The sequence below is a fragment of the Pleurodeles waltl genome, chromosome 6, assembly GCF_031143425.1.
Source record: "Pleurodeles waltl isolate 20211129_DDA chromosome 6, aPleWal1.hap1.20221129, whole genome shotgun sequence".
In the NCBI taxonomy this organism is placed as follows: Eukaryota; Metazoa; Chordata; class Amphibia; order Caudata; family Salamandridae; genus Pleurodeles; species Pleurodeles waltl.
The window spans coordinates 1,405,327,733-1,405,352,677 of record NC_090445.1 but is presented as its reverse complement, the minus strand read 5'-3'; the positions used below and the strand labels follow the sequence as shown (position 1 = coordinate 1,405,352,677).

General features: G+C 43.4%; 1 protein-coding gene across 1 annotated transcript in view; it reads left to right on the top strand.

The window, feature by feature from the left end:
* Positions 1-24,945, top strand: part of LOC138300896 (protein-arginine deiminase type-2-like) — a 767,146-nt gene that overhangs the window by 615,203 nt on the left and 126,998 nt on the right. Inside the window, exon 13 of the mRNA XM_069240755.1 lies at positions 12,685-12,778. Coding sequence (XP_069096856.1) covers positions 12,685-12,778 — 94 coding nt within the window. The remainder of the gene's footprint in view (positions 1-12,684; positions 12,779-24,945) is intronic.

Below are 24,945 nucleotides of genomic sequence, written 5' to 3'. Positions count from 1 at the left end.
GTACTGATGAAGGAATCTTTGTACACACATAACAGTTTCTCGTATCCATTGAATTAACATACTCATTCAGCAAGCGATAGAAGACATTAGTGGAGAGTTCCACTTTTGAATTAGTTCCCTCATGCAAGTGTTGTGTATCTTGCTCAAACTTTTCCCATGGAGTTAGTGTAGCAGTTTCAAGTTTTGAAGCATTATTAGTCGCTTTCTTATCCAACCACCGCATTCCCACAATCACACCTATAATTATTATTGCACACACAATACCTAGAATAACACTTAACCAACCACGCACTTTACCCTTTTTGCTACTACCTCTATTGTAAGCCATGGTCTGTAAAGAATCAGATAGCAGAATAACTTGAAGCAAACAATCAACTTTAAGGACGATTTAAAAACTCTTTTTTTTTTCAAAGTCTCTCTTTATCTCTCTGCGTAAATTTACAGCGTTTTCGCTCACCCCAGGACCCTTTTGTCAAATCCGGTTAGCAGCTTGTCATAATCAGTTTTTTTTCAAAGTCAAATCAGATTCAAGTGTCACATCCAGTAATTTATAAGTCTCTTTTCTCAGTTATCAGCTTTCAATTTTGATTTCAATTTCAACACAGTGTCTTGCTTAAGGTGGTTTCAGGTACCGTAGTATTGGCCTGGTACTTCTCGATCAAAACAAAACGCCAAGAATTCTTGCTGCCACTCAGATGTTGTGGCATACGCCCATTCAGGACCTGCGTACCTTCTATTTGCAACTCATTTTCTTTTCAGCCTGCCGTTCACTCTGCAGCTCTCCGTCACTTAGATCCTCCCTTCTGGTTGTGTCGATTTCTTCCTCTATTGTCTCATCTGGGACGATCTTTTCCCTTGCAGCTGGTTTCTTTGGCCAGTTATCACCTTTATGCATTTTCTTCCTGCTTGGCCTTTCAGGATGCTGAACAGCACCCTCCTCTTGTGCTATGGTGTTTTCTCTTGACAGACCTGCATCTGGCTCGGGAGACGCCGGTGTGCTTTGACTTTCCTCTATTATTTCCCCTTCTTCCTCTCGATCTGTAACGGGTTCAAGCTCTAACCCGTATCCGTCTACTTCTGGGAGAACCTCTCCTTGACTTGGTTCTCCTGCTGCCTCTACTGAGATGGGCTCACGTCACCTCTCTCGAACCTGTTTACTGTATGAGGGACTAAGCCGTCCTCAGTGGGCTCACCTGCAGTCTCAGATCCCCTTTGACTGTTCTCCGGCCCTGAGACTTCCTTCTCTGGAATTGCTGAGTCGGAAACTTCAAGTTTCTCTTCAGTCGGACATGTCACCTTCTTTTTGTGACTGGCATGTATTCAGTTTGGAACGCCTGCACATTTCACAGCAGTGGTTGTTGTCAGTATAACTTGATATGGCCCCTTCCAGGGCGGCTCCAAACAGGACTTCCTTACGTGCTTCTTGACAACCACCCAGTCACCGGATTGCAGGTTGTGACCTGGATCACTGATCGGTGGCAATGTGTTGGCCTCCACCTGGTGGGAAAAAGAGCGGACCACATCAGCCAAACCTTTGCAGTAGTCCAACACCATATCATCCGTGATATTCACAAGAGCATTTGCAGGTACTGCGGGCAACCTCATAGCTCTGCCCATCAATATCTCGTGGGGAGATAGTCCTGTCTTCTAATCGGGTGTGTTTCTCATTGACATTAGCACTAAAGGCAATGCATCGGGCCGTTTCATATTGGTAGCTGCACACATTTTTGCCATTCTTGACTTCAAGGTACCATTCATCTGTTCCACTAGTCCTGATGCTTCGGGCGGTAGCTACAATGCAGCTTCTGTTCAATGTCTAATGCAGCACACAAGAGCTTTATCACTTCATTGTTGAAGTGTCTGCCCCTATCTGATTCTAAAGAGACCGGAAACCCGAAACTGGGTATTAGCTCTCTAAGCAACAGCTTTGCAACTGTGAGACTGTCATTTCTACGTGTAGGATAGGCTTCAATCCAGGGACTGAAAACGCACACAATCACCAACACATACCTCAAGCCTCCACATACAGGCATCTCAATGAAATCCATCTGCATCTTGCTAAATGGACCTCCAGCTCTCCCTATGTGGCTCAAAGTCACCACAGTTCCTTTCCCTGCATTTATCTGTTGACAGATGATGAACCTGTGACAGATGACCTCTGCGGCTTGTCTGAATTTCGGATTGAACCAATCAATTTTGAATAATCTGATCATTGCGTCTCTCCCAAGATGAGCCTGTCCATGATAGAGCCTTGCAAACTGTGACAAAAGACTGTTTGGCAAAACCAGTTTCCCTTCCTCTGAGACCCACAAGTCGTCAGCTCTTTGTACACATTGCATTCTCTGCCAGGAGCGTTTTTCTTCCCTGCTAGCACGACCCTGCAGTGATTTTAGCTCATCTAATGTGTCAACAACTCTCAATGCAAAGTTCAGACATGTTTCATTTTCAGTTTGCGGTAACAATTCCCACTGGTCCTTGAACGATATATAATTCAATGCGCAAAACCTTGCGACTTGATCTGCGTATCCGTTTCCCATGGACACAAAGGGGGTCATTCCGACCCTGGCGGTCCATGACCGCCATGGCGGAGGGTGGCGGAAGCACCGCCAACAGGCTGGCGGTGCTTCCTGGGCTATTCTGACCGCGGCGGTAAAGCCGCGGTCAGAAAAGGGGAACCGGCGGTTTCCCGCTGATTTTCCCCTGGCCCAGGGAATCCGCCATGGCGGCGCTGCTTGCAGCACCGCCATGGGGATTCCGACCCCCTTCCCGCCAGCCTGTTTCTGGTGGTGTCCACCGCCAGAACCAGGATGGCGGGAACGGGTGCCGTGGGGCCCCTGGGGGCCCCTGCACTGCCCATGCCACTGGCATGGGCAGTGCAGGGGCCCCCTAACAGGGCCCAACAAAGATTTTCACAGTCTGCTTAGCAGACAGTGAAAATCGCGATGGGTGCCACTGCACCCGTCGCACCCCTGCAACTCCGCCAGCTCCATTTGGAGCCGGCTTCCTCGTTGCAGGGGCTTTCCCGCTGGGCCAGCGGACGGCCTTTTGGCGGTCGCCCGCCGGCCCAGCGGGAAAGTTGGAATGACCGCCGCGGTCTTTTGACCGCGGTGCGGTCATTCGGCGGTAACCGCATGGCGGGCGGCGACAGCCGCCCGCCGCGGTCAGAATGACCGCCAAAGTCTTGTGACTTAACATGAGCATTGCATTTTACCACCGCAATTTCAAGAGGCAACTGAATCGCATTCAACAAATCCTTAATTTGGTCGCCATTTTTCACTGGAGAACCAGAAGAGGTCATGAAACCCATCTGTGACCACAATTGGCCAAAATCATGTACAATGCCAAATCCGTATCTGCTGTCAGTATAGATAGTGACTTTCAAATTTTCAGCTGCATGGCATGCCTTAGTAAGGGCAATTAACTCAGCCACTTGTGCGGAATATACTCTCTCGAGCCAGGAAGCTTCTATTATACCGGTGATTGTACACACAGCATAACCAGCTCTTAGAATCCCAACTGAGTCTCTCAAACATGATCCGTCAACAAACATAATGCAGTCATTTTCTATTAACTGCGTATCTTTAATATCAGGTCTAGGTTTGGTGCATAGTTCTGCTACCTCAAGACAGTCGTGCTCCACCTCCTCCGAATTACTAATCTCAGTGTAGAGATGCCGGGTTCAATACAGTACATCTCTTTAAGGAGACATTAGGCGACCCCAGAATAATTGTCTCATATCGGATAAGTCGGGCATTTGTCATGTGCTGAGTCTTAGTTCGGGTCAACAGAATTTCAACTGAATGCGGAACCATTACTGTTTAGGGATGTCCCATCACTATGCCTTCACACTGTGTGAGGCTCTGACCAACTGCTGCAACTGCACGCAAACAACCCGGTAAGGCTGCTGCGACTGGGTCCAAGGTAGCTGAAAAATATGCTACAGGGCTGTTTGCACCTCCATGGACCTGTGTTAAGACAGACAAAGAACAAGCATCACGTTCATGACAAAACAGTAGAAAAGGTTTCGTGTAATCAGGCATCCCTAAGGCTAGTGCCCTGCACATGCACTCTCTCAATTCCATGAATGACTCAAGCTCTTTCTTGGACAAAGCTATGGTATACGGTTCATCCTTAGTTTCCTTGCCTGTTAGCTTTATCAATGGTTTAGAGATAATCGAAAAGTTGGGTATCCACTGGTGACAGTAGCCCACCATTCCCAAAAACATTCTGACATCTCTCTTTGTTGTCGGGGGGTTCATCTGCAGTATAGCCGTCACCCTCTCCTTTGATATTCTCCTGGACCCTTTCTCAATCAAGTGTCCTAAGTATTTCACCTCTTTCTGACACTTTGGGGGTCATTTTGACCTTGGCGGACGGCGGAGGCCGTCCGCCAAGGTACCGCCGCTGAATGACCGCACAGCGGTCAAAAGACCGCGGCGGCCATTCAGACATTTCCTCTGGGCCGGCGGGCGCTCTCCAAAAGAGCGCCCGCCGGCCCAGAGGAAATGCCCCTGCAACGAGGACGCCGGCTCAGAATTGAGCCGGCGTAGTTGCAGGGGTGCGACGGGTGCAGTTGCACCCGTCGCGTATTTCAGTGTCTGCTTAGCAGACACTGAAATACTTTGCGGGGCCCTCTTACGGGGGCCCCTGCAGTGTCCATGCCATGGGCATGGGCACTGCAGGGGCCCCCAGGGGCCCCGCGGCACCCCCTACCGCCATCCTGTTCCTGGCGGGAGACCCGCCAGGAACAGGATGGCGGTAGGGGGTGTCAGAATCCCCATGGCTGCGGAGCGCGCTCCGCAGCCATGGAGGATTCACAAGGGCAGTGGTAAACCGGCGGGAGACCGCCGGTTTACCCTTTCTGGCCGCGGCTGAACCGCCGCAGTCAGAATGCCCTCGGGAGCACCGCCAGCCTGTTGGCGGTGCTCCCGTGGTCGGTGACCCTGGCGGTCACCGGCCGCCAGGGTCAGAATGACCCCCTTTATGTCCGTTCTTTCCCAAATGGTTCAATATGGCAATTGTGTCATACCTGCAGTCATCTTTTGTTCTGGACGCAGTCATCAAGTCGTCAATGTACTGCACTAGAGTCGAACTGAGAGGTAATTCTAGCGACTCCAGGTCTTTCTTCAATATCTGATTGAAGATGGATGGTGACTCCGAAAACCCTTGAGGAATTCTGCACCAACTGTACAACTTGTCCAAGAATTTGAAACTGAAGAGAAATTGGCTGTCCTCATGAAGAGGCACCAAAAAGAACGCTTGTGACAAGTCTACAACTGTGAACCACTCTGCATCACACGGAACCTGAAACATAATCACTGCGGGATTTGGCACTATGGGGCAACATTTTACCACAATCTTGTTTATTTCTCTAAAATCCTGCACAATTCGAACCTCCCCACAAGGCTTTTTCAAACCCATTATTGGTGAATTACATGGACTGCTCAATACTTCTTTCAGGACTCCTTGCTTTACAAAGTCTGCAATTATCTGTGACACCTGTATAAGGACATCTTGTGCCATGTGGTATTGCGGCACCTCGGGAAACACTGCATTCGGCTTCACCTGTGCTTTAACCAGTTCAACTCCTTTTATCAGTCCCACTTCCTTTCCTGTCAGGTCCCACACTTTCTCTGTCACTGTCCCTTGCAACTCAGCTGGCAAGTCAGTCACTGTAAGCATTGGGAATTAGGTTATCAAAGGGTGATCTTCATTTGTAGTCTCTGTTTCTGATTCTGTGAATTGCCCATCATCCCCCTCATCATCACTGTTTGTCTGTACCTCAATTCCTTAATTAGAACAGGTAATCGAACATTTCATCTTGCACAGTAAGTCTCTTCCCAGTAGGGATACGGGACTCGAATCACAGACTACAAACTCATGCAGTCCCTGAAAGTTGCCAATCTCACCTTGAACCGGATCAGTAATCTGATTAGTCAAGTACTGGTTTGTTACTCCTACCACTCTTATGGTACCCCCTCATAGTGGCAATTTCGGAACCTCTGCACTTCTGACTATAGAGCGTTTAGCTCCTGTGTCGACCAAGAATGAAACCTTATGACCCATTCATCATTCATTCCATCTTCACCACGCAATGGGAATTGCTGTACTGTATTATTTTGGCTCATTACTTGACCTGTGACCTGCTGAGGAAGCATCACCTGTTGTTGTCCCATTGGAGCTAATGGTAATTGCATTTGCTGTCTAGGTGCCATGGGAACCTGCTGTTGTACCTGCTGCATTTGTGCTGGGTGAACACGTGGCATTTGCATTTGCTGCATGGGCTGTAACCCCTACATCTGAACCATATTATTCTGGAAGTTCTGATTTTGACCTCTCATTTTTGGACCCCTCACATTTTGAAATGTATGAACATCAGTGCTTTGTTGAACGACACCATCATGCACCGCATTTGGGCATTCCCACTTCCAATGCCCCACGCCCCCGCACGCGTGACATATTTTTCATCCCCTGCACATCATTTTGAACCACAACAGTATTCAAGTCTGGACCGCGATTCACAAAACCTCGGCCTCTAGGTTGCGCCTGAAACACGCCATTCCCTTGCTGTTGCTGTTGTACCATTTGTTGGACTCCATTCCCTTGCATACCTGCCTGTGCTGCCCTTATATGCTTCACCATCACTTTCGCCTTCAGCTTTCTCTGCTTTAGCTCAATCTCGTCACTACAGTATTTCGCATACTGCAATACCTCATCAATCGGCATCGCTTGCCAACAAATCAAATGATTCTTAATCATCTGGCCAACCTCTGGTCTCAGCCCTTCAACAAATCTAAACACAAGATGTCTTTCGGCTCAATAGTCTCAGTACCACTGTAATGTTTGAATGCTTTCAACAACCTTTCATGGTAAGCATGGATCGATTCTTTAACCTCCTGTGAAGTCCGGTCGATTTCTGCCAATCAGTCACTTTCGGCGACACTTTTTGCTTCAAAAACTCAATCACTTTATGATAATACTTCATCACCTCCTCAGATGGTGCTCCAGTCACCTTATCCCTTGCCGGCTCCTGCGTCGGCCAATCCACACCTCTCTTGCACTCAAGCCATAAGTCAGGTGGTACAATGATCTCAAATAAGGTATTCAAGTCCTCCCAGAGACACTTTGCAAGTTTTCACAAACCTGTCTGTCTGCTGATACCACTCTATCGGTTTCTCCCTCAACCTAGGATAATCATTTGTGAATGACAAAATGTCTCCCCTAGTCCACGGCACATGGACTAGAACTCCTCCAGCTGTTTCTCTCATTGGTAATATTTTTACAGTTACGGTATCTGATGGGGCTTTAATCGAACTTGATCCCGGACTGCCACCTTTCTCCTTATCTCTTTTCTTTGTCCATCTGCCTTCCCACTTTTCTAAGGCTCCCCAGATTTGCGCACTTTGCAATATTTCTTTAAGATGCACTTTTTTTCTGGCTGACCTCATGTGATCAAAATCTTTAGAGTCGAAGTCTAGTCTGTAACTTCTTTTCAAATGTTTAGTATTCTCAATGTCAATATTGTATTTGTCTGATAGGTTCGCCAACCTCTGATGCACTTTGCCCACTTCTTTAGTAATCTTGGGGCACAGATACCTTAACTCTGCTTCTGTGTACGATTCTAGTCTGTTTACCTCTATTGTCCCTTCCACCAGTTCAGCAGCTTCCACACCCAGTCTTACAAAATTTAGGTAGTCATCCTTCTCAGATTTTTCTGGCTTTTCCACAGTAACTGCAGTCTTTTGTGAAGCATAAGTTTTTTCTAATCACTCATTCAATTGTTGCACAGAGAAACCTTGCAACAAAATGTTTCCCGAATGCATCAACTGTAATTGTGATGTCTCTGCACTCATTGTCTGTGGGGCTAACACACTTAACCCTGCTTGTCTCATTGCCTCTAGAGGAGCTCCAATCGGACTGAGGTCTAACAAAGATCTGAGTACTTCTGCTGCTTGTTCTCTTGGTAAAATGGGCTGGGGGTTCCAGTGAACCCTCCTCTTGTTATTTCTGGGGTCCTCACTCCCTAATCGCATATACCAGGCTTCTCTTGTGCATACAATGGCACTGGTGGACCGCATGTAATTGGTAATGATGGGGCGGCTGGTGTCTGACCTGGTCCCAAACCCTGGGGCAGGTACCAATGGAGATCCTGCTACTTGGCTATAACTTGGAACCAGCTGTTGCTGCGGCTGGGGCAGCAATTGCGGAGTTGGCTCAATCTGCACTAACCTCGATTTTGTATATATCGGATCAGGCGGCACTTTCAGATTCGTAGTAGTCTCTAGTACTGGGACGTCTGGATAGATTCTCTGTATCTATGGTGGAGGTGGGAACTGTATCTGCATGTCTGGCACAGTGGGTACACTGACACCATTCTGTATCAAAGCCGTATCACTAGTCTGTACTGTATCAGTAACTCCCTTCTCCTGCGTCTGGTTCCCAGGACCCGCACTAGTGCTCGGAGCATTGTCATCTACTGCATAAGTTGGCGGGCGATCATGTAACAACTGATTAAGAAACTCCTTGTCATCTGAGCCGTCTTCCTCTACCCAAGACCTCTTAGTCTCTTTTGGTTTACTAGAGTCTTTATCTGTCTTACAAGTGGCTTTCTTTCCCTGTGTTTCATCTCCCTGTGTTATTGCTGGGAACAATTTGAGTCCGTCAACTATTCCCCTTCTCCACATTTTGCTCTCATTGTCCCATCTATCCTCAGCTAAAGGTGTTTTCTGCCCTTCTCATTCTCCTCTCAAATTTCTGCTGTCTTTGTTTAATAGCCATTAAATCCCAGACTGCTAATGCCTTGTACTGAGCTGGCCTCGGAGGTGGCTTTTGTACACTTAACATCCACCTCAAATTTTCCAAAATTCTCGTATTGAACGTTCTGTTAGTTTGTGCCACTGTTTCATCCATAAACAAGGTGCGACTCCCTTCTCCTCCATTACTATATAAGCTGGAGTACCCTCGGGCGGGTTAAGCTCCCATTCACTCGCCATAATGTATGCATCTCCTTTGAGAGAGCTCCTAAAAGCTTTGATAAAATTAATCTTTGCGTCTTTTCCTCTTGTCTGTATTTAACCAGGAAGTGACTTTAATTCCCAGGACACTCTTCACCCACCTTTCTCAACCTATTGCCTCTCACGGACGGCTGCCAATCCGTGCGCGACCCCTCTCGGCAACTGACCTATCCCAGCGCGGCACCACTGACGTCACACTCACACAAACTGCAGCTGACAAAGTCTTGCGGCTTGTCCGCCCCTCACTGGATTCACACCAAACGAATGCAAAATTAATGCGAGCACCAATAACAACTCAAATTTGCCAGTTTGCTACAGGAAGGGTACACATTCGCTTCAGAAGTTTACAGAGATTTCACTTGAAGCCTCGGCCGCCACTCTCTCCTTCTCAGTTTCCGCATCCGCGAGCAGAATTCGACCCGCAAATCCTACTCTCGACTTGTCAATGGTTTGTTCTAGTGCACTATAGAACTTGCCAAATCTCCATTGAACGTTTCATTCACACAATTGACTCAAACTCGACTTGTCAACCACGCCTGATTGACCTATTAAACCGCACAAATTACAACGTAAACCCAAGTGTCTCCTACACTTGTCAATATACTCCGGAGTCTAAGACCGTGACGGGTCCGTACATTAACAACCAACCACGTGGATAATTTTTTAGCACAAGGCACCACACTCATATGAAGTACGCCGACTTCCCTACTCTCATACTGTGGAGTACGCCCACTCCTACTAAAACAACATTACCTGGCCTAAATACGCACAAACTTCACAAATCACCTGCAAAATGCATAAGCTGAGCAAGCGCAAATCCTACACCACACATGCTAAAACGCCGAGAACACTCCCAACTCACGGGAAAGTCATGGAGAATTCAGAAACACATCATATCTCCAGTTTGCATTATCTCAGAAAAACAATCTAAACAATAATTCTCCGTCCTAGGGCCCCAAAAAGGCCAAACTGTCGCTCTGCTACCAGAACTGCTAACGCGTCCCTTTATGATAATTTATTACACATTAGGACTCGTTTTAGGCCAATGAATCTTTTGACCCAGTTGAGAGACACCTTAGGACGAGATAGCTAATCAATATGTCAATCAATACATCAATAATGTCATCAATATTGATTACCACAATGCATTTTACTTTAGTGAAAGACATTAATCGATTCAAGACACCACCATGACCTTGCAGTCATGATTAACCACACCAGTTTAGTAGAATTTTATGAGTTTTATTCCCTATTAGTTACAATTCTAAAAGCAGGTGTGTTAACCTCAGAACCAAGAAACATAATAGCATAGTCACGATATGGCAACTCTGATAAGATTTCATTAAGGCAAGAATCAAAAACATCAGAACATAACACGGCGTGAACATACGTCAACTTTAGCAGAGTGTCATCAACGCGTCAGTTCAACAAAACATAGTTTCAGTCGTTTGTCTATTTGCGTCAGTTTTAGTGGATCCTGTCCTAACCACTGATTAGCATGTTGGGATTCATGCAAACAATTTAGAACACCAATTTGGAAAACATCTAGCTACGGTCTCTGTCAAAAGTAAGCAGTTGGTACCTAGAAAGGAAAAGCAAACATACAAATCACAATTGCATTGTCATAGTTACCCTCCAAGGTTTAGGTCAGCACTCAGGTTCAGTCTTCATCTTCAGGACATCAGTTGATTCACCATCAGTCAGAACTCAGCTCTGGGGTAAAAGGGGCACTTCCCTCGTAAGGAGGCAAAGTGTAAATGGGCAATCTAAGGAAGAGGATGGTTCTAAGTAAAATCAGCAAAATCACCAAACAGAGTGGCAAAGTTTCTGGATAAAATCAATAGCATTCCCTAATCCACCTAAATGGCTCCCTGTGTCATGGGTTTTTATCCCTTTTTCGTAGTACATTCCCCTAAAATTTCATTGGTTTACGGTTATACCCCACTATCTTTACCCTATTAGAAAACAGATTGTCATTAATCTTTCACCCCATATTATTTTACAGACATTTTATTGGTCCATGTGATTGACGTCTTCGGAAGTAGCACCTCTGGTATGATTTCATCCTTCTGTAATTCTTTGCACATCTTTTGGTCAGTAGCTCCATTGTCTCCACCGGTTTAAATGACCTTGTACATTACACTAATCTACACTGTTTCATTTCAGCTAGCACTCTCCTAGAAGCAATATGAATTTCATGAGAACGGATCCACTATGGTTACATTCAGCTTCTAGTTTGAAGAAAAAACAAGAGGTCATGTCCTTTTGCGAGTCAGCACTTAGAAAAACACAATTAATATGAGAGCCAGGCAGCTAAGCTTCGGCTCATGCTAACTTAAGGCCTACAGGATTCATTTAGCATTACTGTAATAACATAATCATTAATAATTAGTACAAAACCACACTTTAAGATCATATTTTATCAACATTAGTCATTTCTATTAGTTCCCGTATACATTGGCGGCCACTCCCCGTAGTCACATTTCAAGTGCACGTTTAAGCAAAATACATTAATCCAATTTTCTAAGCGGCATTATCACACATTAGTTCATAAACATTTAATGTTAATATAGATTATATAAACTACGCTCTCTCAATATTACAGTGTCAAATCCTGCTTGGATGTTGAATCCTGCTTGACAGGTCTGATGTGTTTACATATAACAAAATAAATTAAGATTTCAAAAATTCATTTTTTGGATCCACTGTCTGGTTGCTTGAAAATCCCACTTTTGTTCCACAAGAATTCTGTCTCTGGGTTTTCCATATCATACTGGGGTGAACTTGAAAAACAAAGAAACAGGATGCCAGACCAATTCTTGTGAGTCCACTGTCTGGTTGCTGGAAAACCCTACTTTTGTTACACTAGTCTCCTGCCTCTGGAGTGATTGTGGATGTAGTGGCCGTCCCAAAATGAATTTTAGTGTTAGATATGGGAGGACTCTAGGGTTACCATAGCACACTCCTCACACACCCACACACATAGCCCACATTATTTTGGTGTGTATTCTCCATTGCCACAGAGTATACACACCACCAACATACAAATCAGGCCCTAAGTTGGAAGGTAAAATCTTTGACCAGGACAAACCTGGTTGCCGTATTTGACCCCACTCCATCACAGCCAGCCTCAAATTTTGCCTAGATCCCGCTCTACTGAGACCATTGACTATCACTGACATTTTGTTCTTTCTGACACAATTCCTACTTAAAACTTTCAAAATTTGTATCTCCGGATCCCCACATTGGAATTTTGTCATTTGGAGTCATTTTGTTTGCTAGGTTTTACTCCATATTTTAAATTCAGTTTGGGATTTTTATTATGTTGCATTTTAACTTTATTACTTTTTGGTACTCCATTAGTACTTTGCACTGCCCTTTACATGGCCTTATGTTAAGCCTGTCTGATCTGAGCCACAGCTACCAGGGGGTTGAGCTCAGGTTCATTTAGTTACATGAATGATTAACATTAACAAGGGTTGTGATTATTCCATGAAGTGGGCAGTCATCCATCCAAAAAATAATCCAATTTCTTATGGTTGTGCATCTTTTTTAGCAGGCAAAAAATTGGAGGAACAATGATAGAACCCTAAATTGTGCTAATACATCATGTTTACTATTGCAGCTGTCAAATTCTGTTTGTGATTGATGTCTTTATTTCTTTCCCTAGGGCTTTCGTTTGCTCTTAGCCAGCCCACATGCTTGCTTTCAACTATTTGAACAGAAAAAGAAAGAAGGCCACGGAGATGCCGCAATGTTCCAGGGTAAGCTGAGACAACTCTTTTCCACAAAACACGACATTGTGTGACTAGCATCTCACATCTGATGTGAAATATCAAATCTAGGCTCCTGTGATCAAAATCTAATGGCAACATCCAAGCAAAATACTTGGGCCCGTATTTATACTTTTTTAGCGCCGTATTTGCGTCATTTTTTTATGCAAAATCGGTGCAAACTTACAAAATAGGCCCATATTTATACTTTTTTAGCACCGCATTTGCATCGTTTTTTGACGCAAAATCGGTGCAAACTTACAAAATAGGCCCATATTTATACTTTTTTAGCGACACATTTGCGTAGTTTTTTTATGCAAAATCGGCGCAAACTTACAAAATACAATTGTCAAAAAACGACGCAAATGCAGAGCTAAAAATTTATAAATATGGGCCTTAGTTTCAAAGGAAACCTGTTTGGAAATTTGGAAATCTATCAACTGCGATCAGGCTAAGTAAATTTTTATAGAAAAAAATATACTTGTGAAACTAGTAGTGTCCATTCATGATTACCGATTATATATCATTCTCAACTGACAAGTATTTCCTTTTAATTTACATAGGTTATTCATCAGACTATGGCGGTCATTCTGACTGCGGCGGTCGGTGGTCGCCGCCCGCCAAGCGGTTCCCGCCGAAAGACCGCTCCGCGGTCAAAAGACCGCGGCGGCCATTCCGGCTTTACCGCTGGGCCGGCGTGCGACCGCCAGAAGACCGCCGGCCGGGCCAGCGGGAAAGCCCCTTCAACAATGAAGCCGGCTCCGAATGGAGCCGGCGGAGTTGAAGGGGTGCGACGGGTGCAGTGGCACCCGTCGCGATTTTCAGTGTCTGCAAAGCAGACACTGAAAATCTTTATGGGGCCCTGTTAGGGGGCCCCTGCACTGCCCATGCCACTGGCATGGGCAGTGCAGGGGCCCACAGGGGCCCCACGACACCCGTTCCCGCCATCCTGTATGGCGGGAAGGGGGTCGGAATCCCCATGGCAGCGCTGCAAGCAGCGCCGCCATGGCGGATTCCCTGGGCCAGTGGGAAACCGCCGGCTCCCCTTTTCTGACCGCGGCTTTTCCGCCGCGGTCAGAATCGCCCAGGAAGCACCGCCAGCCTGTTGGCAGTGCTTCCGCTGCCCTCCGCCCTGGCGGTCATGGACCGCCAGGGTCGGAATGACCCCCAATGTGTCGTAAAGATGTTCTTGAGGACATATAGGTTTGGTAGACAGATGTTAAAGAAGACCAGAAGTACAAGTGATAAACTTGAGGGATTACGTTTAACTGACAACCAGCCTAGAATGTGCAATCTATTTTCTTTTAGGATTCCATTACAGAATCTCCCACACAACTAACCAAGTGCCAGTTTACAAGACACCACACATTTTAACCCAGACGAGTAAGAGTCCTTCTTTTGAGGAGTACTTCCCACTCGCTCCTGTTAGCACTACAATTCTGAACCTAGCCCCAATCAGCAGGTAGCAAAGTGAATGCAGCACAGGGCGTCAGAAATTACAGACGTTACAACACCATCTTAGCCAGTGTAAGGGTGCATCATTGCAGGGGCATCCCTGGACCTTTGCGTTCTGAGTGGTGCAGGAGTTAGTTCAGCAACAAGTAATAATGAATGGAAACATACAGTTTATACATCGTCAGACAAAATAGTAATTGTGCTCTTTGGTATAGCTTGGGGTTGGTTTGTTTGCAAATCCTCCTAACATGATAAATGAAGTATGTTGGTTATCATCTTACGTAGAATGCTTTACATTATTGCTATAGGAATTAAGATTGAGGTTACTTGTTACACATGGGTCCCATACCCATCCGCTATCCTACACAGGTTTTTCAAAAGCCTGGTATTCATTGCAGGTATGTCACAGCAGCGAGAAACAAAGCTTGTTTTACACATCTGTGAGCTATCAGTGTTCACTCTTGAAGCACGGAGCATGCATCCTTAAGTCCAGTTTTATTTCTATGTTTACAGTAGCACAGTTCGAAAAGTACGTTCACAGTAGTGTGCAGATTTGGAACCCATATTGAACATAACATTCTAGAAAGAATAAAGGGTATTTTTTTAGCTTTCTGTTGACTAACAATATAAACAACTTGTTTATTTCATGTAACTCATGAACCTTGTGTGAAAACCATCAGTGTAGTCACAGTTGTCTACCTATATTTTTTAAAGACTCTCAAGAGAGCTATTAGCAAGAATATCAGATTCCAAATGTAGGTATTCCCTGCTACGACGAAGCAACAGTGAAAATTGTAGAATTATAGATTGGTAACAGGTAATTACAGGGCTGTTTTTCTCTGAGGGGCTCGGAGTGACATCAAATAGACTACTAGAGCAAAGAGGTGAAAAACATCTCCTTAATTCACTTATTGCCCATCTATAGTTTTATGTTGTGTATGACCCCACAAATCATCTGCCTCTGCCTTCAACTACTGGGCAAGGGCATAGGATAATGGGAGATCTATAAATTATATGCCCTCAACTTCCTGACCCAAATGTAAAAAATAGATATCTTATCTGCTATCCTTAACCAAAATCCTCAACCTTCCCTTCCTTCCTCCCAAAGCCTCCAGCTGTGCTTCCTGCTTTCAATTAAAGTGAACACGTATCAGTGTGCTTACTGGCCCTCAGAGAGCCCTGTCACCTGGCCTGGAAGGCGTTTATGACATTACAACATTTCATAACCAGTTTTGTTATTGACTGTGGTGATGTCATAGCAAGCAATTATGACCTTCTTAAACTGAAATAAACGATAGAGGCTCTTTTTGAGAGCCTTTCAAAACAATGTATTTCTCACAGTTGCAGAAGAAACAGTTACCTACCCTCGGTAATGCATTATCTGGTAGAGAATATATCAAGCTGCAGGTTCCTCACACCTACCCATGCCTCTTTGCTCTGTGGATATATCTAGTATGTTGGGTTTATCCCTTTCAGGGCCCTAGTTTTGCACAGACAAAATGATGGTTCTATCCAGGACTCTGCACTTCTGGCGTGGAAGTTTTGTGGATGGAAGAACTGAAGTATGCGTGCCAGGGTGGTGTCTTTATAGGCAACCGTGACATCACAGACCGCTCCAACGACACTGATTAAGTCACGCGGAGCCGGATGACGCACGCAGTTCTGAATGACACCACCCAATGCCGCACGCAGGGTATTCATCAGCAAAAAGATTCCGGATTCGAAGCTGACACTAGGGAATTCAAAGGTGAGGAATCTGCAGCTCTTTAGAGTCTCTACCAGATAATGTGTTACTGAAGGTAAGTAACTTGTTCTTCTGTGATGCACAATAAATAATTTGTCAAAATATACAGTTTTAGAGGTTGGTAGAGCTAAGTAGATAAATAGTTCTGAATCTATTTCTGTTTTTGAAGAAAATTAACAATTCTCACACTCATGCTACCAAGAGTAACTCAGTCCAAATAAATCATCAATAGCTACCATCTCATATTCTAAGATCCAAAGTATGACGATCAGGTATTCTTGTGGATCTTCTTGAGGGTTTTGTGTGAAGTGTACAGAGCCAGTGCATACATCTACAAGATCTCTAATCTGAGATTCAGAATATATGTTCTATCACTACACAAGCGTTCAAGCAAGGTAAAGAGTGCAGAGCACTATGTTTTAGCCTTTTTCTGTTTAAGTGCATGAACCCGAGCAGATAAAGATAATAGTGCATTAAGAACTACACTGGCATAGCAGTTGACGCCAGAGACGTTTGAGAACTGGTAGCCAACAATTTCACCAGTAATTGTATTCTTAGTCTCCAGTACTTCTTTATTCGTTTTTTGCATTTTTTTTCTCAGGAATGTCAGTTTGATCCTTTGAAATCTTTCATTTTGTTAACATTGGAGGTTTTTTATAAACTGGTTACAGTCCTAAATGAGGAGCATTCAGGCTTCTCAAACGGTTATACTCTATTACACAGCTCGAATCAGTGCATACTTTACTGTCATCAAACTCTATGAGATACAAACCGGATAAAGTTCTAACCCGAGACAATCCTACCAATGAAATACCTTTCTTGAATACAGTTCAACCAATATTAATAAATGCAGCGTCTATACTTAGGCCACGAGACATATGTATTGCTATAGCTTGTGCTAGAGATATTGGAAACTGCTTGCTATGAACGTACAAGTCTTTTAAAAGCAAAGAATGCCCAACAGACCTTGGTATCTGTTCTACACCTTTAAGCTCATCAAATTTAATTGCTAAGAATTCAACTTTGTTTTGTTTCGGATACAAAATGAAATCAATTATTTTACCAATGGCTCCATTAGCTAATCCTGTTTCAACATTTAAATTTTAAAGCAATATCACCCTACAATTCTTACAAACATGTTAACACTTTTTTAATCCCACAGTTTTAGAAACAAGCTTCTTCAAAGAATCCATTTTTGACTGTAATTTTTCATTCAACACTATTGTTTTTCCCTGGTGTTCCATTTTATCATTTGCTGTGAGATTCAATATGTGTTCTTTCTCCAGTTGTAGTAGTTCTTTATTGAAAGAGATGCAGCCTTGAATAGTAGGCATTAGACACACAATGGATTTTTGTTGTTAAATAAATTCAAACATTAGCTAAGTTAAAACATTAGCTGAGTTGCAGAATTTTTAGAAGGAAATATGGGCCAGATGTATCAAGAATGCCTTTTGCGAGTCGGAAATAGCGATTTTTAAGAAATCGCTATTTCTGATTCGCAAAATGCAATGTATCACATTTGGAATTCAGTAATAGCGATTTCTTAAAAATCGCAAATGCTATTACTGAATCACAAATTACGATACCGAACCCATTCGCATCTACGGGCCAGTAGGCCCATATTTGCAAATTTTTTGCATTTCCAAAATTGCGATTTCTTAACTGGAAATCGCAATTTGGGGAAATGCAAAACCCCAGGGTGCTGGAGGCCTAAGGCCCCCTCTGCTGCACCCCAAAAAGTTTTTTAGGACATGTAAGGTGCACACATGCCAAAAGGGCATGTGTGCTTTACATGTACAGTTTAAAAATGCATTTTAAAAGCATTTTTAAATTTTGCACATGGTTACCACCAAGTTCAACTTGGTGGTAAATAGTGATTTCTTAATGCCCAATTCGCATTAAGGAATTGCTTCTTACATGTGCTTAAGAAATCGCAAATAAGGAATCCTTATTTGTGATTTCTTATTTAGAGAGTCACAATTTGCAACTCTCTAAACAGGGTTGCAATTTTAAGGAATCGCTATTTTAGCAATTCCTTAAAATTGCTTTCAGAATGCCTTTGATACATTCTGAAATGGCTTTTTGCATTCGCAAACGGGCATTTGCACTGTTTGCGAATGCAAAAAGCTTTGATACATCTGGCCCTATGTTCTTTATAAGTTGGGTTTTCAAACAATGTTTCCTTCTTTTGACAGTATTCCAACTCTACTATCCTTCAGAAAATGTCCATATTACATATCAGATGCTTGTCACGTTTCTAATTAGTTCTTTGTATTGGAAATTCAAACAAATGTTTACATTTCCAATGCTCCCAGAAGAATTATGAGTTTCTTCATGTAACAGTGTCTTAAACACAAGCTTTCTTTTTACAGGGGTAAGGTGCAATAAATCACCAAAACAATTACATGCTTTACTCCAAAAAGTACAACATACTCTGTCTTCAATATCTGTTGCATTCTCAAATGCACAAAGGCGAGCATTAAGTTTGAGACCAGGCTCAACTCATTGATGATTAAAAGTTTTAATTTCTTCAACACTCTGGAAAATACATGACAAGCTTCACCAGATAACTTTTGGTACTCCACTTTATTATTGTGTTCAACAGGTAGCATAAGTAGGAGATGCAAGGTAATTCCTTTGGTGTTGTGCGTGGCTAATCCAATAGATGCTGTTACAACACATGACAAAATACAGTCTGTAGTCTTCTGTAAATACGTGGTTAGAACTTTGATTAAAAAGCTTTCCCAGTGCCAGCTTGGCCAATGACATACAAAAGAATTCCCTTAAAAATTGAACATTTGCATTGATTATTTTCATGCAGGAATCCATGCTCTATTTTTATCTTTGACTTCCATATATATGTCTTTCTGCTCACCATATAGTTGTTGTACTAACTGTTCCAAGTCAACATTTTCTTCTTTTGTTTGTTGCAGTGCTGTCTTCACTACATTCATCACTATGGCAGCTTCATTTTCAATTATTGGCTGTCCAAAGAGATTTTGACTAAGAGGACCAGAACTCTGGCTACTTTCTGAACTATCCTTTGCTATCTAAATAGCAGTTGTTTCTTCTTGTTCAATTTCTTCTTTTAACATTTTAAGATAGTTGGGAAATATTGGATACTCATTTTTGTCTTTTATAGCATTGAAAGACCCTTCATAGGAGTCATATTGTCCAAGTAGCTCTTACCAACTCACATGCTTTTGTTTGTTTACATTGCTCCTGACCTGCTTGGTGGTCTTACAGGCTGAAGTGCCTTGGGCTCAGGTGTAAATCATGGTTTTTGCAGGATGCACTTTTTTTGGCCATCAACTGATGTTTCTTAGGGAATTCCAGTTATAGCTTTTAATGAACTTAACCCCTTAGCTGCTGGGCCTTCCCCCCAACCGCCCCAGTGCTGAGCCCTTTTATGGCTATTTGGGGTAGTTCGCTCTTAGGCCTTCATAACGTTTTGTCCACATAAGCTATCCACACCAAATTTGTGTCCTTTTTTTCCAACATCCTAGAGATTCTAAAAGTACCCAAAGTTTGTGGGTTCCCCTGGAGGAGATCAAGAAATTACCCAAAATACAGCGAAAATTTTGTTTATACCGGGTATACAACAATTAATTTGCTGAAATATAAAGAGTGAAAAATAGGTATCAAGAAAACCTTTGTATTTCCAAATTGGGCATAAGGTAAGGTGTTGAGAAGCAGTGGTTATTTGCACATCTCTGAATTCCGGGGTGCCCATACTAGCATGTGAATTACAGGGCATTTCTCAAATTGATGTCTTTTTTTACACACTGTCTTACAAATGTAGAGAAAAACAAGAGGCAACACACTTGTTCTGCTATTCTGTGTTCCCCCAAGTCTCGCAATAAAAATGGTACCTCACATGTGTGGGTAGGCCTAATGCCTGCGACAGGAAACGCAAAATGGACACATCACATTTTTACATTGAAAACTGATGTGTTTTTTGGAAAGTGCATAGATGTAGATTGTGATCTCTAGCTCAGCCGGCACCTAGGAATACCTACCAAACCTGTGCATTTTTTAAAACTAGACACCTAGGGGAATCCAAGATGGGGTAACTTGTGGGGCTCCTACCAGGTTATGTTACACAGAATCCTTTGCAAACCTCAAAAGTTGGCCAAAAACACACTTCTTCCTCAGATTTCGGTGGCAGAAAGTTCTGGAATCTGAGGGGAGCCACAAATTTCCTTCCACCCAGCATTCCCCCGAGTCTCCCGATAGAAATGGTACCTCAGTTGTGTGGGTAGGCCTTGTGCCTGCGACAGGAAATGCCCCAAAACACAACGTGGACACATCACTTTTTCCGAAGAAAACAGAGCTGTTTTTTGCAAAGTGCCTAGCTGTGGATTTTGGCCTCTATCTCACCCGGCACCCAAGGAAACCTACCAAACCTGTGCATTTATTTAAACTAGACACCTAGAGGAATCTAAGATGGGGTGACTTGTGTGGCTCCCACCAGGTTCTGTTTCCCAGAATTCTTTGCAAACCTCAACATTTGGCCAAAAAACACTTTGTCCTCACATTTGGGTGACAGAAAGTTCTGGAATCTGAGAGGAGCCACAAATTTCCTTCCACCCAGCGATACCCAGAGTCTCCTGATAAAAATGGTACCTCATTTGTGTGGGTAGACCTAGTGCCCGCGAAAGAAAAGGCCCCAAAACATAAAATGGACACATCACATTTTCCCAAAGAAAACTAACCTGTTTTTTGCAAAGGCCCTAGCTGTGGTCTTTGGCCTCTAACTCAGACGGCATTTAGGGAAACCTAGCAAACCTATACATTTTTTTAAACTAAACATCTAGGGGAATTCAGAATGGGGTGATTTATGGGGCTCCCACCAGGTTCTGTTACCCAAACTCCTTTGCAAACCTCAATATTTGGCAAATAAAACACTTTTTCCTCACATTTCGGTGATAGAAATTTCTGGAATCTGAGAGGAGCCACAAATTTCCTTCCACCCAGCGTTCCCCCAAGTCTCCCAATAAAAATGGTACCTCACTTGTGTTGGTAGGCCTAGTGCCCGTGTCAGGAATAGATCACACAACAGTCAATGTTGGTCCTTACATGAGGGCAACTGTTGTCCCTGGGGCGATACACTCCTGACGCAGGCACTAGGTACAGGCACTAAAGTGGTGTAGTGTTTTTATCAGAACAGGTGGGGAAACACTGAGTGGTAGAAATTTGGGGGATCCCAGCATATTCCTGCAGTTTGTGTGACAGAAATGCAAGAAAAAATAGAGTTTTTATTCACCATTTCAGCTTTGCAGGGTATTATGGGTAAGAAAACTTGGGTAATCCACACAAGTCACCCCTCTGTGGACTCCCCCGGACATCTAGTTTCCAGAAATGTATGGGTTTGGTAGGTTTCCCTATATGGCTGCCAAGCCCAGGACCAAGAAACGCAGGTGCCTGCCTTACAAAACCAGGTTGTTTTGTGATAGATAATTTTGATGTCTCCACAATACGATTTAGGCGGTGGAATTTGGGGCTGAACTAAACTGGGGAGCTCCGAAGAGAGCACTCTCTCTGTGCTTGTAGCCGCATGCACCTGCTCTCTGAGTTGGGCTAACCCGCTATTGTCCTGCTACACAGACTGTGCTTGTGAAGGGACAGCAGGACTGTCCTCACCACCTCCCTCATAATCACTGGAAGAGGAGTTATTGAATGGGACTCCTCCGACTGAACTATCACTCCCAGAGTCTGCGCCATTGTCCTATCCCTCAGATGCTATCTCAGTATCTGCTGTCTCAGTCTCTGATTCTACATCAGAGCTGTCCTTTATAACCCGAGTTAGGGCTTGAGGAGCAGTCATCCAACGAGATGCCATCTCTGCTACTGGCTAAACTGTTGTTCTAAAACACTAGCCTATGTAGACAGTCACAAAATTGCAGGTGGGTGTGTGTGTGTGATACCTGCAACAGTAGAGGTCACCTTACCTTTGCTTCTTCTGTCATTCAGCATGTTTTCTCAAGACACAAAAAAAAAAAAAAAAGACACACCATTACATCACCTTGTCACATACCTATCGTCACAGTCTTTAGCGCCTCCAGTACCCAGTCCAACAATCATTATTGGTTCTCCCACTCCCAATTCCTCCTCCTCCGATTCCCTCACTACCACCCAACAAAAGTGCATTTCATCTCTCCATTGCCTCCCTCACACATACATTTAATTTGTATTACAACACAGGTAATGGCTGGATTACTAATTCACTCAGCAATTCACATATAATACAGTTTTGATCCATTCAGTAGGCATATAAACCTTCTGCGCTACTTTACGACATCAAAACTGCCACTAAACAAAAGTCAGATCCTTTTCTAGCAGAAACATAATCACAAGTTACTTGACCTTTTTATTGCTGCCTAAAAGCTACAGTTGAAATGTGTCAGTTGAAGTATGTGTATTACTTTGAAGATGCAAGATGCAACTGCAAGAGAACTGGTAGTGAATATATATATATATATGTATATATATATATATATATATATATGTAAAGAGATCACTTTTATATTTGGGTGTGGTTTTCCTGGGGGCCGGCCCCCAGGGAAACCACACACATTGACAAAAGTGATCGCTCTCTCTCTCTCTACATATATATATATATATATATATATATATAGAGAGAGAGAGAGAGAGAGAGAGAGAGAGAGCTATCTATCTCTCTCTCTCTCTCTCTCTATATATATATATATATATATATATATATATATATATATATATATATATACACATATATCTATCTGTATAGATAGAAATATCTATATATAGATGATATTTTTTTAACAGCTGTATGGTTTCCTTGGGGGCCATAGTGCCCCCCCAGGGAAACCATACATCTGTTAAGAAAATGGTTGCCCCCACAGGGGGTCGCCCTGCTCACGGGTGATCCCCTGTCCATTTCATTTTTTTTTGTTCTCTTGCTTTTCCGTTGAGTCTACCTATTTGCAATGGTTTCATTTGGCATTTTCTTTTTTACTTAACTACTATAAATGCATAGTTTTTCTCTTCATGTTGTCCAGCACCAAGCAACCCACACCGTAACTTGATTTTACAGAAAACTTTTCTATCAAATGCAATTGAAAACATGGGCCTTACAAGTAACACAAACTATAAATTAAGGCTATTTCCTTTTTAAGTGCGTGTTTTTTTCTCAACACAGAGACTGATTGGGGTCTATAGAACACTGGCTCGGTGTAAGAACAAATGTGACCAAGGACAGAAATAGGTGGTTTGAGGTGACAAATTCAGCTATCTGTGTTGCGCAGAATGCACTCCTTTTCGGCGGGGTTGCTGTCAAACCATCTTAAGTAAATATTATTGAATTGGAAGTTGGCTCTGATCGACGTTGCAGCATTTTTGCAAAGTTATTGTCTAATTTCACATCCACTGATGCAGAGAAATGATGAGTATTTTATTGTAAAATGAAGAAAAGCTTCTTATTGACTTGCACCAAGAAACATTGCATTTTTTGGGGGTAGGGGTTCGTTCGTCTGGTTGATGCAGTCACACATCCCTTTCAATATAGCTTCATACTCAGCTGGTCTAGAAAGAAAATAGCCATTCAGACACCCATACCGTCAATCTCACACCCACTCACACACAAACAAAACTACTCACACACCCACTCACAGACACATACAGCCACTCCCACACCTACACACACACCCACATAACCACACACCCACTCAAAGAACGATACAGCCACTCACACACCCACTCTCCCACCCATACAGCCACTCACTCATCCACTCACAGACCCATACAGCCCTCACAAACCCACTCACACACCCACTCCCGGACCTACAAAACCACTCACACACCTTCATAACTACTCACACACCCGCTCATACACTCATACAGACACTCACACACCAACTCACGGATGCATACAGCCACTCACACATTTGGTTACTGACCCATACAACCACACACTCACCGCCCCATACAGCCACTCACACACTCACTCACAGACCCATACAGCCACTCACAAACCCACTGGCATACCTACTCAGTTACTCACGCAGCTACTCACAGACCCATTATGCCACTTAAACTCACAGTCACTGACCTAGAAAACCACTAACACACCCACTTACTCACCCATATATATACTCAGTCACCCACTCATAGACCTAAGCAGCCACTCACAAGCCCACTCACACACCCACACAGCTTCTCACACGCTCACTCAGACCCATACAGGATCCACAAATCCCTGGCAGTTTTATTTTATAAACAAGTGTGGTCTCCCATGCTTCTTTTTTGTAAGCTCCACCAGGTGGGCCAGCTCCTGAGGTAGGTGATATTTACAATTTGGGGGAGGGGTGTGTGTGCTACAACTCGTGCCATAGGGTAACTATATATTGTGCCTTCATGATGCACTGCTAATTACTCGAGATATTACATCACTCATGACATCTTCTTTGAAATTATTAATAATATCACTGTGCATGGTATGGGTGCAAGTTATAGTTACCTTAGGGCACAAGTTACAGTTACTTGACATAACTCTAACTATAACTGGTGAATTTCAGTAGTTTTTAGAGTTTAAAAATTAACGTTTCACCTAACTATAACATTACTTTAACCTTTGTTTTTTTCAGTGAATACATATATATATATATATATAAAACGGTAAGCTGGCTCGCTGCTACATTAAACATTTTGGGGAGAGAGGAGCTCAGCATTGTTAAAGGAATGGGCAGAGAATAATTTAGAATCCTTGAGGAGGAGGATGGCAATTCTTATTAAGTATGCTGACATTGACCATGACACTCCCATGGAGGAGATAGAGAATTTGAAAATGAAATTGGATGAAAGTCAGGACAAAGAACTTGTAAGCAAGTTTGAGACTGAGATGAAAGGGCGATTGGAGAAATATGAACAATCAATTGAGAACAGAAAGGCTTTGAAATTGAAAAGAGACAAGCTAGATTATCAG